Source organism: Hemibagrus wyckioides, linkage group LG06 (assembly GCF_019097595.1).
Source record: "Hemibagrus wyckioides isolate EC202008001 linkage group LG06, SWU_Hwy_1.0, whole genome shotgun sequence".
Classification (NCBI taxonomy): domain Eukaryota; kingdom Metazoa; phylum Chordata; class Actinopteri; order Siluriformes; family Bagridae; genus Hemibagrus; species Hemibagrus wyckioides.
The window spans coordinates 2,670,839-2,684,090 of NC_080715.1; the positions used below are offsets into that span (position 1 = coordinate 2,670,839).

At 39.9% G+C, this 13,252-nt stretch overlaps 1 protein-coding gene across 2 annotated transcripts; it reads left to right on the plus strand.

Annotated features, from left to right (window-relative positions):
• Positions 1 to 2,300: 2,300 nt before the first annotated feature.
• LOC131355097 (histamine N-methyltransferase-like) lies at positions 2,301 to 11,602 on the plus strand. 2 transcript variants are annotated; one of them, XM_058393328.1, is made up of 7 exons: positions 2,301 to 2,435; positions 4,311 to 4,447; positions 4,993 to 5,045; positions 5,194 to 5,301; positions 6,146 to 6,276; positions 6,543 to 6,636; positions 9,541 to 11,602. In XM_058393328.1, exons 2-7 carry the CDS (start codon positions 4,311 to 4,313, stop codon positions 9,894 to 9,896), a joined length of 879 nt encoding a protein of 292 aa, XP_058249311.1. In that variant the 5' UTR covers positions 2,301 to 2,435; the 3' UTR covers positions 9,897 to 11,602. The 2 variants fall into 2 exon arrangements, with proteins under 2 accessions (XP_058249311.1, XP_058249312.1); XM_058393329.1 differs by having other exon boundaries at positions 2,340 to 2,442.
• Positions 11,603 to 13,252: the final 1,650 nt, after the last annotated feature.

A 13,252-nucleotide genomic window follows, 5' to 3' on the forward strand; every position in this document is an offset into this window, starting at 1 on the left:
CATAGCAATGGTTTCGTCTTTTCCTTCCGTATTTCTGTTTTATTGTTAATCAGAAATGTAAATAGATTGAAATGAGATGGATTTTCACAGCAGGAAGAAATGACCCATAGGCTGTAGTGTGTGTGTGTGTGTGTGTGTGTGTGTGTGTGTAAATGAAAAAGGAAGAAACTGGACGAGAAATAACCGGATGTTCTCTGAATATCTTCCAGCTCTGGTGATTAATTAACCTGCAGACCGACTGCTGTGTTCCAGATGTTATATAAGCGCCTCACGTTGTCCTGTTGGTATTAATTCTGAGTTTAATTACTCAGGAAATCGTTGATAAGTTTCACCTGGAGTTGGTTTGGAAACCTGGACCGTAGGACCAAGGCTACGAGCTGAATTGATGTTGAAACTGTTCCATTTAACCCTACACACTCGTCCACTTACAGTCAGTACGCTAGTGTAGGCAGCTTGCTATGCTAAGTGATACAGAATCACACGCGTATCCAAAATAAACCACGGTTCGATTCAATATTTCACTTTTTATTTATTATTTTTTTTACCTCGCTAACTTCTCCATCTGTTTATATGAGAGCTGACGGAACTTTATGAGTCAATCTTGCAAGCTTGAGCATGCCAGCAAACACTTAACTCTTCTACAACTTACTTTTTTTATTTACATAAAGTTTAACATTTAATCTACTCCAGCTTTAGATCAGTGCTAACAGACATATTGACAGATATTTTCCAGTTTTGTACATTTACAGCATCTGGATCTGGCAGACGTCTCATTTATCTCATTTCAATACCTGAGCAGTTGAGGGTTGAGAGCCTGGCTAGCTAGTTACAGAAAAAGGAATTAGCATGCTAATTAGGTGGAATATAATCTACAGATGGAGAAGCTGGTGCTGTCAAATAAGTAGAAAATATTTAAGTGCTTTTCATCTAATTATCTAATCCACATGTAGCCTATATGCTAGCTGAAAGAACTTGATTCGGTGGCCCTGAAAAGAATGAGGAAACTTTAGCTACACTTCCAAATGCAAGACAAAGTAGGAGACCAGAAGCAGCAGTCAAGCAAACCTCCACCAAAACACACGGACGAATCAGACAGAGCGGAAAATGTAGATATAGTTAGAGAATGGAATTCTTCCCTCTGATTGGACGAGACATCTGTCACTCAGGATATACAGGAAGTAGGAAATTGTGTATCTAGCTTTATTTCTTGTACATGTGTGGAGTTCTGCCTTCACTTTAAACCAGTTTTATTTGCAACTTTTAAAGATCTTTTCAAGAAAATAACAAACATATATTTATCTTTATAAGAAAATGGAGTTCATTCAGCTCTACTGTGCTGAAGGACGTTCATATGGTCAGTGTGATGTTGGATATACTGATAGTGTATCATAGAGTAAAGATTAGTTTATCTCTAAAAACACACCAGGAATGTTCCGGAAGACCAAACTATTCCAGATTAAAGGATGTAAGGAGCGCTATAAGAGCAGAGCTGTGTTCATACACACACCAATCCACTTTCTACTGCTGCAGATACTGCTGGACTTCCTGTACATCCTGAGTGACCCATGTCTCGTCCAATCAGAGGGAAGAATTTCATTCACACACTATACCTACCTTTAACAGTTTGTCGGAATCGTCCTTGTGTTTTTGGATTTGTTATTGTGTTTTCACTTCTCGCCCACTGTAAGAGTTATGTGCAAAAATGACGGAGAAGAAGGAAGAACGTTGTTCTCCAGATCAAGAGGAGTGAGAGAATGAAGTTAAATGAAGATAAACAGGTAGCGAGGATTATTTCAGTGGTCAGTGAGAATCCCGATGTTCAGTGAAGACGTAAAGATGCTGGACTTCTGATCAGAAGGTTGTGAGATCAAATCCCAGCCCCACCAAGCTTCCCCCGCTGGCCTTTTAACCCTCAACCGCTCAGGTTCAGAGCATCTACAGGGTGCAACAGAGATCGTTGATGCTGTGGTGTGGGTGAGCTGAAAGAAACTCTAAGGTGCCACTGAACTTGTCTGATATGATGTCCAGAGGTTCTGCGACACAAACAACAGCAAACGAAACACTGAAACACTGTCTTTAAGGAAGAGGCTGTAAAATGAACAGGATATTATTAAAATGTGCTTGTGATCGCTTTTATTAAACACAGAACACAATAAACACACTCTGTACTAGTATTACTGTATCATATTTGTTTTATTTTTGATGAAATAAGATCTATTTGTGTAGTAGATTTGTCTTCTTGGAGTTGAACGCCAGCACTCAAAATGGCGGCAGACAACAATGAGGGCTAGTCATCAAGGGTGTGTGATGTATAGATTGAAACACACCCCAGCAGTGAAAGTCTTCAGGGCTGTGGCTTTAAGATCACGGACAGAGAGAAGAGCTGAAGATCAGGAGCAGCCGCACGAGGGAAGAGGGAAAAAAACGAATAAAAGGTGAACAGTGAGTTCTGATTGATTTATTTATTCATTCATTCGTTTGTGTCCGTTTGTCAGTTCGCGCGTGCTCGGTGCATGCTCAGGCTCCTTGCACGCGCGCGGAAACAGTGTCGTATTTTTTGACTGGTTTTCTAGCACAAATTTTGTGTGTATGTGTGTGTGTGTGTGTGTGTGAGAGAGAGAGAAAGAGAGAGAGAATTCGGGGTTTATACCAACCTGTTGCTTGTCAGCGCTCGTGCACGATAATGGCATTCAAATCCTTTACCGTGCCTCGTATTGTGTATATTTGTGCACGTGCTCCTGCGTGTACAGATGTGCTGTGTCCTAAATCACACCTGCACTTAAGCTAGTGGACAGTTATATCAGGTGATCTCTGGTTTTAAGTGCCTTCTAACTTGAACATAACCCCACTGACAGGTGAAGCGAGTAATACTGATAATCTGGTTCAGTGGCACCGGTCAGGATGTGTGATTATTAGACAGCGAGTGAACGGTCAGTTCTGGAAGTCGACGTGTTGGAAGCTGGAAAAATGGACGAGTGTTAGAATCCGAGAGAGCAGAGCCGCATCGTGATGTCCAGACTACTGGGTCAGAACGTGGAGCCATGGAGCAGTGGAAGAAGGAGGTCTGGTCTGATCAATCAGGATTTCTGTTCCATCATGTGGAGGCCGGGTGTGTGTGAGTCTCTTACCCAGCTTTTCAGCTGTTGTAACTCATCAGTCTGGAGGTTGGGTGTGTCTTGTGTTCTGAGATGCTTTTCTGCTCATCATGGTGATAAAGAGTAATTATTTGAGTCACTAACGACTTCCTGTCAGCTCAGACTGCTCTGATCCTTCTCCTCTGATCTTCGAGGTGTGTCAGTCTGCAGATCTTCAGCTCACTGGATGGTTTTACTTCAGACTTGCCTTCATTCTGATGTTTGACCACCTCAGACACTTGAGAGACTTTAGACTGCCTGCTAAGGTGCTAAGGAACTTTTATTCCTACACCATAGAGAGCATCCTGACGGGAAACATCACCACCTGGTTCAGGAACAGCACCATGCAGGACAGACGAGCTCTTCAGAGGGTGGTGCGATCAGCTAAGCGCATCATCCGTACCAAGCTCCCTGACCTGCACTCAATCACAACAAGCGGTGCTGGACCAAGGCCAGGAAGATCGTGAAGGACCTCAGCCATCCCAACAATGGACTTTTCTCTCTGTTGAGGTCTGGGAAGTGCTTCCGCTGAGAGACTGAGGAGAAGCTTCTTCCCGCAGGCTATATGGTCTCTCAACTATCCTTCGCTATCCTTCCTACACACGTGTGTTGGAAAACACCAAACCCAGCCACACCGTACACATTACAGGACTGAAGTACAAAAAACATGAAACATACATGTTGCACATTTCTACTCCTGTTCACATATAAAGAGGATTACTGTGCACTACTGCCCTTTAAAGATGGACAATAACACTGCTGCCTATCATCTCATTTCACTCCATGACCACTCTGTAATGCTGCTGTCTGCACACATTTTATGCAGTTTATTTATTTATTACAGTTGTACTTTTTACATCTTTATACAGATTTCTACTTATACCTTATTTTATTTATATTTTTATTTATATTTTATTTGACCTACTGTCCAAAAAATTTCTAAACTGTAGTTTTTATATTTTATTCTTTTTCTTTTATTCTGTCCTTATTCCTTTTTCCTTTTCAGGAGTCAAAAAAACAGTCCTGTAAGCATTTCACTGCACATCGTGCTGTACGACTGTGTTTGGGACAAATAAAAATTAGATTTGAATTTGATGTGAACATTAACTGAAGATTGCATGATTTGCATTTTCCTGAGGCTTATTGAATAACTGCATACTGTAAATGTGTGTGGAGATGGCCGCTCAGAACAGGAGTCTGGTGGATGATTACTCCAGATACCTGAAGGCATTCGAGCTGTTTCTGGAACGCTCGTCTGAACACCAGTGTATGAGAGACTTCATCCATAACACACTTCCAAACATCCTGGCCACGTAAGTGTCACACACACACACACTCTTGGCTGACAGTATAAGATGGAGGTTTAAGATTATTTATAAACTCTTTCTAAATGGGAACTTTTGGTGTGTGTGTTTGCGTATCTGTGTGTTTGTGTGTGTCTTGTGTTGCATGTGAGGTGTGTGTTTTCTTCATGGCCTCCGCACAATTCAGCTAGAGAAACTATAAACGAGTGAACTCCCTTCTAGCTAATAAATGACCGTTTCCATAGTAACAGGGACTTTTACAGCGAAAAAAAAGGAATAAAAATAAAAGAAATCAAATAAAGCTGGTTAGGTTTTCTAGAACTTTTCTTGGAGGAAAAATTATTTACAATTATTTGATTTTTATGAAAGGAGTCTCCAATGTGAGCGCTTTTTACAAGATAGATATAAAGCTGAAACTTTAAAAATTAAATTAAAATTACATATATTATTCTCTCTCTCTTTCTCTCTCACATACCCCCATCTCTCTCTTTCCATCTCCCCCCTCTCTCTTTTCTTCTCTCTTTCCCCCCAATCTCTCTCTCTCTCTCTCTCAGTGTTGGAGTAGGAAAATCCTCTCTGAATGTGATGGGAGTGGGAAGTGGAGCAGGTATAAATCTTTTATTATTAGATAACATTATTATTATTATTATTATTAATACAGTTCTATCACAGTGTAACCATGTGACACACACACACATACACACACACACATACACACACACATACACACACACACACACACACACTGTCTGCAGGCGAGATTGATCTGGAAATCCTCACCCAGCTGCACACTAAACATCCTGAGGCCCGAGTGGAGAACGATGTGGTGGAACCCAGCGGGGACATGCTGTATAAATATAAAGGTTACACACTCACACAGCTGCTCTTTATTCTGGATCTCTGTCTCAGTCTAACTCATGAGGTCAGTCTCATTCAGCGTGAACATTTACAGGTGGACAGGACTGTAGAGTCTGTGTATGGGTTAGGGAGAATATTGTAGGGTGTAGTGTACATGAGTTAGGGCGCAGGGTGAATGCTGCAGGGTTTTAGGGTGTATAGGGTTTATGGTGTGTGTTTATAGAGTTTAGGATGTAAAGTGTAGGGTTTAGGGTGTATACGTTTTAGGGCAGAGTACTATAGGGTTTATGCTGTAGGGTGTTTAGGGTTTAGCAGGTAAAGTGTAGGGTTTAGTGTGTATCCTGTAGGATGTACAAGGTTTAGGGCTTTTATTATAGAGTTTAGGATGTATGCTGTAGGGTGTATAGGATTTAGTGTGTGTATTATAGAGTTTTATATATAAAGTGTTGGGTTTAGGGTGTGTATTGTAGGGTTTAGGGTGTATGATGTATGGTTTATGGTGTATCCTGTGGGGTTTAGGGTGTATAAGGTTTAGGGTGAAGGATTTAGAATGTAGAGTGTAGGGTTTAGGGTGTATGCTGTAGGGTGTTTAAGAATTTAGGCTTTATGCTACAGGATTTTGAGTGTAAATTGTGTATGCTGTACACTGTTTAGGGTATAGGGTGCTGTATGGTGTGTAGGGTTTAGAGTCTTTAGGGTTTAGGGTGTATGCTGTAGGGGGTATAGGGTGCTGTAGGATGTATAGGGTTTAGGTTCTATGCTGTAGGGTTTAGGGTGTATGGGGTTTGAATTGTAGCCTGTAGGCTGACCGCATGCTTTCTGCTGTACTTTTATATTAACCCTGTGCAGTTTTAGTGGCGAAGACGCCGGGCCTCGATCACATCACCTTCAGGTTTAATAAGATGACAGCGTCCGAGTTCGAGAGCGACTGGAAGCAGAGGAACACTGACCGGAAGCTGGACTTCATCCACATGATTCAGGTTGGTGAATAAACTTACTGCTGCATACGCAGGGTTTTATTATAAAAAATGTCTAAAGTTTATTTAAATAAAATAATTTTATTATAGCTCACTGCTTTCTTATCAGCTCTGTGTTCTTTTATTCGTTATTATTTATTTTGTCATAAATGTTAATGAGGAACTGGGGGGAATTTTATTTCTACAGCTATTTTTTATACCTAATGATAAAATATTTTTTTTATTTCTAATAAATTTAAATGTGGTTCCACATTTGTCTCGCTCCTCAGATGCTGTACTACGTGAAAGATCCCGAGGCGACGGTTTCCTTCTTCAGGAGCTTACTGCACAAAGACGGCAAACTCCTCATCATCCTGGTCTCAGGTAAACACACCACACACACACACACACACACACACACACACACACAGAGATGGAGATTTGGTATTAACCCATTAATAAGGTGAATTTCAGTTAGCGGTTATTGCGGCGCTAGCTGGCTAACCGATTGCACCCCCTGCAGGAGATGGGGGGGGGGGGTATGGAGAAGGTACCGAGATCAGGTGCACAGCCACTGTGTCACGACCGCAGACATCAAGAGCTTCTTAGATGCCGAAGGAATCCCTTACGAGAGCCATGTTTTTGCGTCCAGTATGGACATCACTGAGTGTTTCACAGCTGGAGATGAGAAAGGAGAGCTGATGCTGGACTTCCTGACAGAGGTCTTGGAGTTCAGTAAGAACGCTTGTCCAGAGCTGAAGGCCGGTGTGCTGGAGCTCCTCAAATGGCCCGAGTGCAGCTGGGAGCTGGATGGCAGGGTCATGTTCAATAGCAACATGGAGGCCTTGGTGATTGACCCGTAACTCTAAAACGGAGAAGAGAAACCACTACATGGCTTTGAAACAGCCAAAGATAAGTTCTATGCTAAACCATTAGCCTTAATGTCTATGGATGAAGAGCTAAATGATTACGTTAACAATCAACTGCTCACAGAAATCCTTTCGTGCTAACCAGCTGGCTAATGTTGCCTGGAAGATTATAAAGAATTAGAGCTTTGCTAGTGACCTTTGCTCATGCTTTTAATTATTACCGTTTAGGACTAGTAACGTTTTACATGCTTGTTTACGGCAGCTCCCAAAAATCTCAGAGAAAAGCCGAACTGTGCGCGCTCTCCTTAAATGCCCGTGTGGAAACCAGGAAGTGAAGTCCGTAACGAACGCATTTAATATTAATATAAAATAAACTACAATACTTATCAACATGAAATGTAATAGCACACTTAAGCAGAACATGATAATTTTAGCTATTACCGTTTAGGACTAGTAGTGCGCCCAGGAAACGGAATAATACGTTAAATAATACTGACGCAATCACACTAATAATAAATAGTGATCTTGTTATCGTCACTATTTATTATTATTATTATTCCGTTTCCTGGGCGCGCTACTAGTCCTAAACGGTAATAGCTAAAATTATGGTTCCAAAGCTAAAATGTTCATCATGTTCTGCTTAAGTGTGCTATTACAGTTCATGTTGATATGTATTGTAGTTTATTTTATATGAATTTTTCAAGGCATTTTTATGGACTTCACTTCCTGCACACGCTAGAGACATGGTTCCAACGTTAAAATGTTGCTCATGTTCTGCTTAGGTGTGCCATTACCTTTCATACTGATAAGTATTATAGTTTATTTTATATGTATTTTTAAATGCATTACGGACTTCAGACTGCTACTGTGTGTGTGTGTGTGTGTGTGTGTGTGTGTGTGTGTGTGTGTGTGTGTCGTCAGCTAGAGTGAGGGAAGAGGATTTTTTAAGGACGCATCGTCTTTAAACTGGTCCTACAGCTTGAATTCTTACTCTACAGCCACATAAACTACCTTCAACTTTTTAACTGTGACTTTAGCTTTTAAATATTATTTGAGAATGTCTTGCAGTAGTTTAAGCAACATATTCGCAATCACACTCGCATTTTCTTCTGGAAATGCAGCATTCTAGTTTCAGTGAAGAATCATATTGTAATTAGAAAAATAAATAATCTCCATTGAATCAGTTTCAGAAGATGGCGATGAACCTGTTCTGTAAATTATTTTTAGCAGATAGCGCTAATAACACACATCAAGATTTTTATTCAATAATAGGATTTTTTTAAATTAATTGTTCTGGAACATTTTGTACTCATGCGAGCTTTATGACTTTAGAGGCTTTTGCAGATATTTTAACATTTCTTATTATTTTAATGACATAATTTTAACGAGTGGTAGTACAAGTGTGTACAATCTGTAAATTAGCAGTATAAAATATTTTTTAATAATATTAACAATTTAAAAAGGACCATGGTCCCTGCATGTCTAAACGCTGGTGCTAACTGGTTTATTATTGTGGATCATGTCGACGTCACTGGAGTTACAACTTTCAGTCTTCCAGTGAAAGATTTAATGAATTAATTGATAGATGCTGGTGTGATTAATGATCTGGATGCCATCTTGGAAAATAATGTTTTACAGAAATCTGCCTCTGGTGGTATAACCGTCTGATTATGATTTAAAGTAATGGCACCACATTAGAGATAATTTGCTTTTTTATTCATAAAGATATTTTAGCCCTGGAAAAAAAAAAAAAACCGCTAAACAAGATACAGCAATGTTTCCCAGCTGAAGTCTTGCAGGTCCAGCCATGCATGATCCGCCCATATGTGCCTCTTCATTGTCTAATTAACTAAATGCTAATAGTCTAATGAGCATTAGATCAGTCTGATGTGTTAGAGTGAAGAAATGAAGAGACTGAAGCTGAGAAATGTCTTTTTTGGGTTTTTTTTTTTGCAAATCTCAAACCTTTTAGGTGTTTTGCATCGAAGTTCGACATCTTCACATCGGAACATACAAGTTAATAAATAAATAACAAAAAAAATGATTGACACAAAGCTATGATGGTGTTTTTACCTGGAAGCCACGCCCCCTGTCCACAATCACGTTAGCTAGAGTTAGCTGGAAAACATTTTCGGCATAAACTAAAGTCTCCAGAAATCCTGTCAAGTTCATTAATGCTAGCTGTCTGTCCAGTGTTAGCAGCGACACTCAGTGAGAAGTTTGCTACATTTCTGTAGATTTCTCACGTTAGCCTTGTAGCTAGTGTTAGTGTTAGCATGCTAGATTATGCAACAAGTTATTAAAAAATTATTTAAATGATTGACACGAAGATATGAAGTGGTTTTTTTTTTTTTTTTTACACTGTAAGGCCCCATACACTCTCACGTTAGCTACCACTGTCTCACTGCGCCCCCTGCAGGACAGAGCGGCTGGGGCAGGTTATGGAGAACCTACCGAGCTCAGCTGTGCAAGAGCGACATCAGTCAGTGCATCACGAGCGGAGAGGTCAGAAACTTCCTGGACGCTAAAGGAATCCCCTACCAGAGCCACACTCTCCCGTCTCAGATGGACATCACAGAGTGTTTCACAGCTGGAGATGAGAAAGGAGAGCTGCTGCTGGACTTCCTGACCGAGGTCCTGGAGTTCAGTAAGAACTCTTCTCCGGAGCTGAAAGCCGGAGTGCTGGAGCTCCTCAAACACCCCGAGTGCAGCCGAGAGCTGGACGGCAGGATTATATTCAACAACAACCTGGAGGCCTTAGTGCTCACCCCGTAGAGCTGAAACACCAGCTCACTCTCAAGAGAAGACTTTATTTCAGTTCCTTCTTTTAGATTTTAACATGTTAAATGTTAATCTCTGACGTCTGTCGTAATTGATTCTAAGACATTTGCACAAATATAGCCTTTGTTTTAGAGTTGCAAGATAGAAATAATATAAAAAGGCAATGATTCTCTAACAATGTGTTTGTTGACCAGTTAACCGGCTGGACTGTGACTTATGGCTTATTGATTAGAAAGACTGTGACTGTATGTCTCTGTCTCTGAGCCGAGTGTGAGATAAGCTTCAGTGTTTTACTCGCGTCTTTTCTTCTTTATTTTTTAAAGGATTTAAAATCTTTTGGCTGCAGAAATCCTCTCTGAACACCAAACATTCCCTTTAATCCCGTAATCTTTAGTAAACATGCTACGTGAATTCTTCCACATAACAAAACTGTGGTTTCGGCTGTAATTAACAGTAACCATGACAACAACAGGCTGACCTCATGTCTCAACTGCTTCTCCACCATCGCTTTACAGATCGGACAGAAACATCAGGCATCATAAATTTAGCACCATGTTTGTTCTCTGCTCCTCCTTCTCCACCTCTGTGTCCTTCTTTCCTTCTGCTCTCTCTTTCCTCCACACAGATCGGACCCCCAGATCCCACAATTATAAGGTGAAGACCTTCATTAACATTCCATAATGACTCTGAAGGCGGAGCTGCTCCAAAAATGGGTGGGGCCAGGGAGTTTAGTATAACTCAGAAACCTAGGGAATGTCATTTAAGAGTTATTTAATATGACACCATTAATTCATTCATTCATTCGTAGAATCAATCTTTTTTTTTCGTTCCTTATTTTGTATTCCTGATTTTTTTTTCTGGGATTAAAATTGAGTGCTTGCGTTAAAGGAAGTGGATTAGACGCTTTTCAAAAGAAATCTTTTATCTTCAGAGGTGAGTTAGTCCCACACAGGGGATTAGAATAATCTGATAGATCACATAACTCAGATCTTTCCCCAGGAATGGTTTAATAAGAGATTTCACACTTCTAGCACTAATTCAAAGATTATTCCCTGGAATCAGTTACGTTAAATTCAGCTAAACATTCTTGTTGTGCTTTATTAACCCTTTTGCGCCCTCACCTGGCTGGCTGTGGAAGTGCAGGGTCACTGCCCTGGTGATATGAAGAATTTTTTAGGGGGAAATTAAAATAAAGCTGTGTGCCGGGTTATTTTGACTCGTATCGTCTTTTCGGGATCCACAGATTTTTTTTTCTTTTTTTTTTTGTGCTGAAAAAGGATTTAAAAATTCTTTGGGCTTCAGCAGTCCTCTCCAGGGCAGCAAATATTCCCTTTAATCCCTTAATCTTCAGAAAACATGCTACTCGAATCCTTACACATAATACAATTGTGGATAAAAGTATAATTAAAAGCAGCAGCAGAAGCAGCAAAAGAACTTTCCAGAATGATGACAAGTGTTTTTCTGTTTAAAGGAAAAGTCTGGAACATCAAGCTGGAAATCACTTCATTAAAGATGATGCGTTTAAACGAATGTATAACGTGGTGTAGATTTATGCTTTTAACTCTATTTTGTAACGTGCCGTAGCATTTTTTATTCTAGAAATTTGAGATAGAATGATGCAGCACACAGTTTATCTACATACAAATTACTTAAATGGACAAAAGTGAAAACAGAAATAAAACTGGGTGACAAACCGATCAGCCACCGATCAGCCATAGCATTTATTACCACCTGCTTAATATTGTGTTGGTCCCCCTGACCCGTCCTGCACTGTGTATTCTGACCCCTTTCTATCAGAACCAGCATTAACTTCTTCAGCAGTTTGATCAACAGTAGCTCGTCTGTTGGATCGGATCACACGGGCCAGCCTTCACTCCCCACGTGCATCAATGAGCCTTGACCGTCCATGACCCTGTCTCCGGTTCACCACTGTTCCTTCCTTGGACCACTTTTGATAGATACTGACCACTGCAGACCGGGAACACCCCACAAGAGCTGCAGTTTTGGAGATGCTCTGATCCAGTGGTCTAGCCATCACAATTTGGTCCTTTTGGTCAAACTCACTCAAATCCTTACACTTGTCCATTTTTTCTGCTTCTAACATCAACTTTGAGGACAAAATGTTCACCTGCTGCCTAATATATCCCACCCACTAACAGGTGCCATGATGAGGAGATACTCAGTCTTATTCACTTCACCTGACACCGGTCATAATGTTATACCTGATCGGTGTAATGTATTTAAATCACAGCAAATATTTTACTAAAACTTCGGTCTTTCATCATCATGCGATCAACTCATTCATCTGCCAGATGTTTCTTCAGGAGAAAGGTGAAGTTCCAGTATAAAAGGTTTTTATAGAGATGACTATCAGTTTATTTGTCTGTAAATATCCTCATAGCTAAATGCCCTCACACCCACTAATAGCCCTCACACCCACTAATAGCCCTCACATACACACACACATATATATATATATATATATATACACACACCACCTGTTTATCCCAAAGCCCTAACTACACCTTTTATTATTTATATTATTATTATCCTCTTTATTTTTCAAATTTTAATTCCTTCACTTTCTCTACATTCATTATTATTATTTTAATTCATTATTTAAGTTTTTTTTTACATTTTTTTATCCGTTACTTCAGTCATTCTGGACTTTTATACATTTGTTTATTTGCTTGTTTCTTCATTTATTTTTCTCATTTTCTTTCACATTACCATCTTTTTAAATAATTTGTTTGTGCTTTTTCCTTCATTCGTTATTTTCCTATTTGATTTCCATAATAATTTTTTTCTTTCCGTTTTTTAATCATTTCTTTTTTTCCTTCACTTTTTTGTCTTTTTTTTTTTTGTTTGTTTGTTTTTGTCTACCCCCCCCCATTTCTTTCCTATTTAATTCTCTCTATTTCACACACACACACACACACACACACACACACACACACACACACACACACACACACACACAGGCAGATGGCGCTGCAGTTTAATGTGTCCTCCTCCTGAATCGTGCTCAGTTCCGTTGCATGCTGAATTTGTGTGTTAAAGACGAGATGTAAAAGTGTGTGTTGGTGTCTGGAGAGAGAGAGAGAGAGAGACTGAGAGAGATTGTCTGTCTGTCTGTCTGTCTGTCTGTGTGTTTATTAATCTGTCTGAGTTTCTCATGAACAGCTTGATCATTAGTTCACCCAGCTCATTAATATTTTTTGTTAATAAAGTGTCCATCTGTCTGTCTATGTATGTGTCTGTCTGCTTATCTATCTCTGTCTACATATCTTTCTGTTCACTTATCTGTCTGTCTGTCTGTCTACATATTTCTCTGTTTGCTTCTCTGTCTA

Coding starts and splice junctions, on each gene's coding strand:
- LOC131355097 (XM_058393328.1), top strand. CDS start 4,311: ATGGCCGCTCAGAACAGGAGTCTGGTGGATGATTACTCCAGATACCTG. Junction 5,302..6,145: donor CATGCTGTATAAATATAAAG/GTTACACACTCA, acceptor AACCCTGTGCAG/TTTTAGTGGCGAAGACGCCG. Junction 6,637..9,540: donor CCTCATCATCCTGGTCTCAG/GTAAACACACCA, acceptor CGCCCCCTGCAG/GACAGAGCGGCTGGGGCAGG.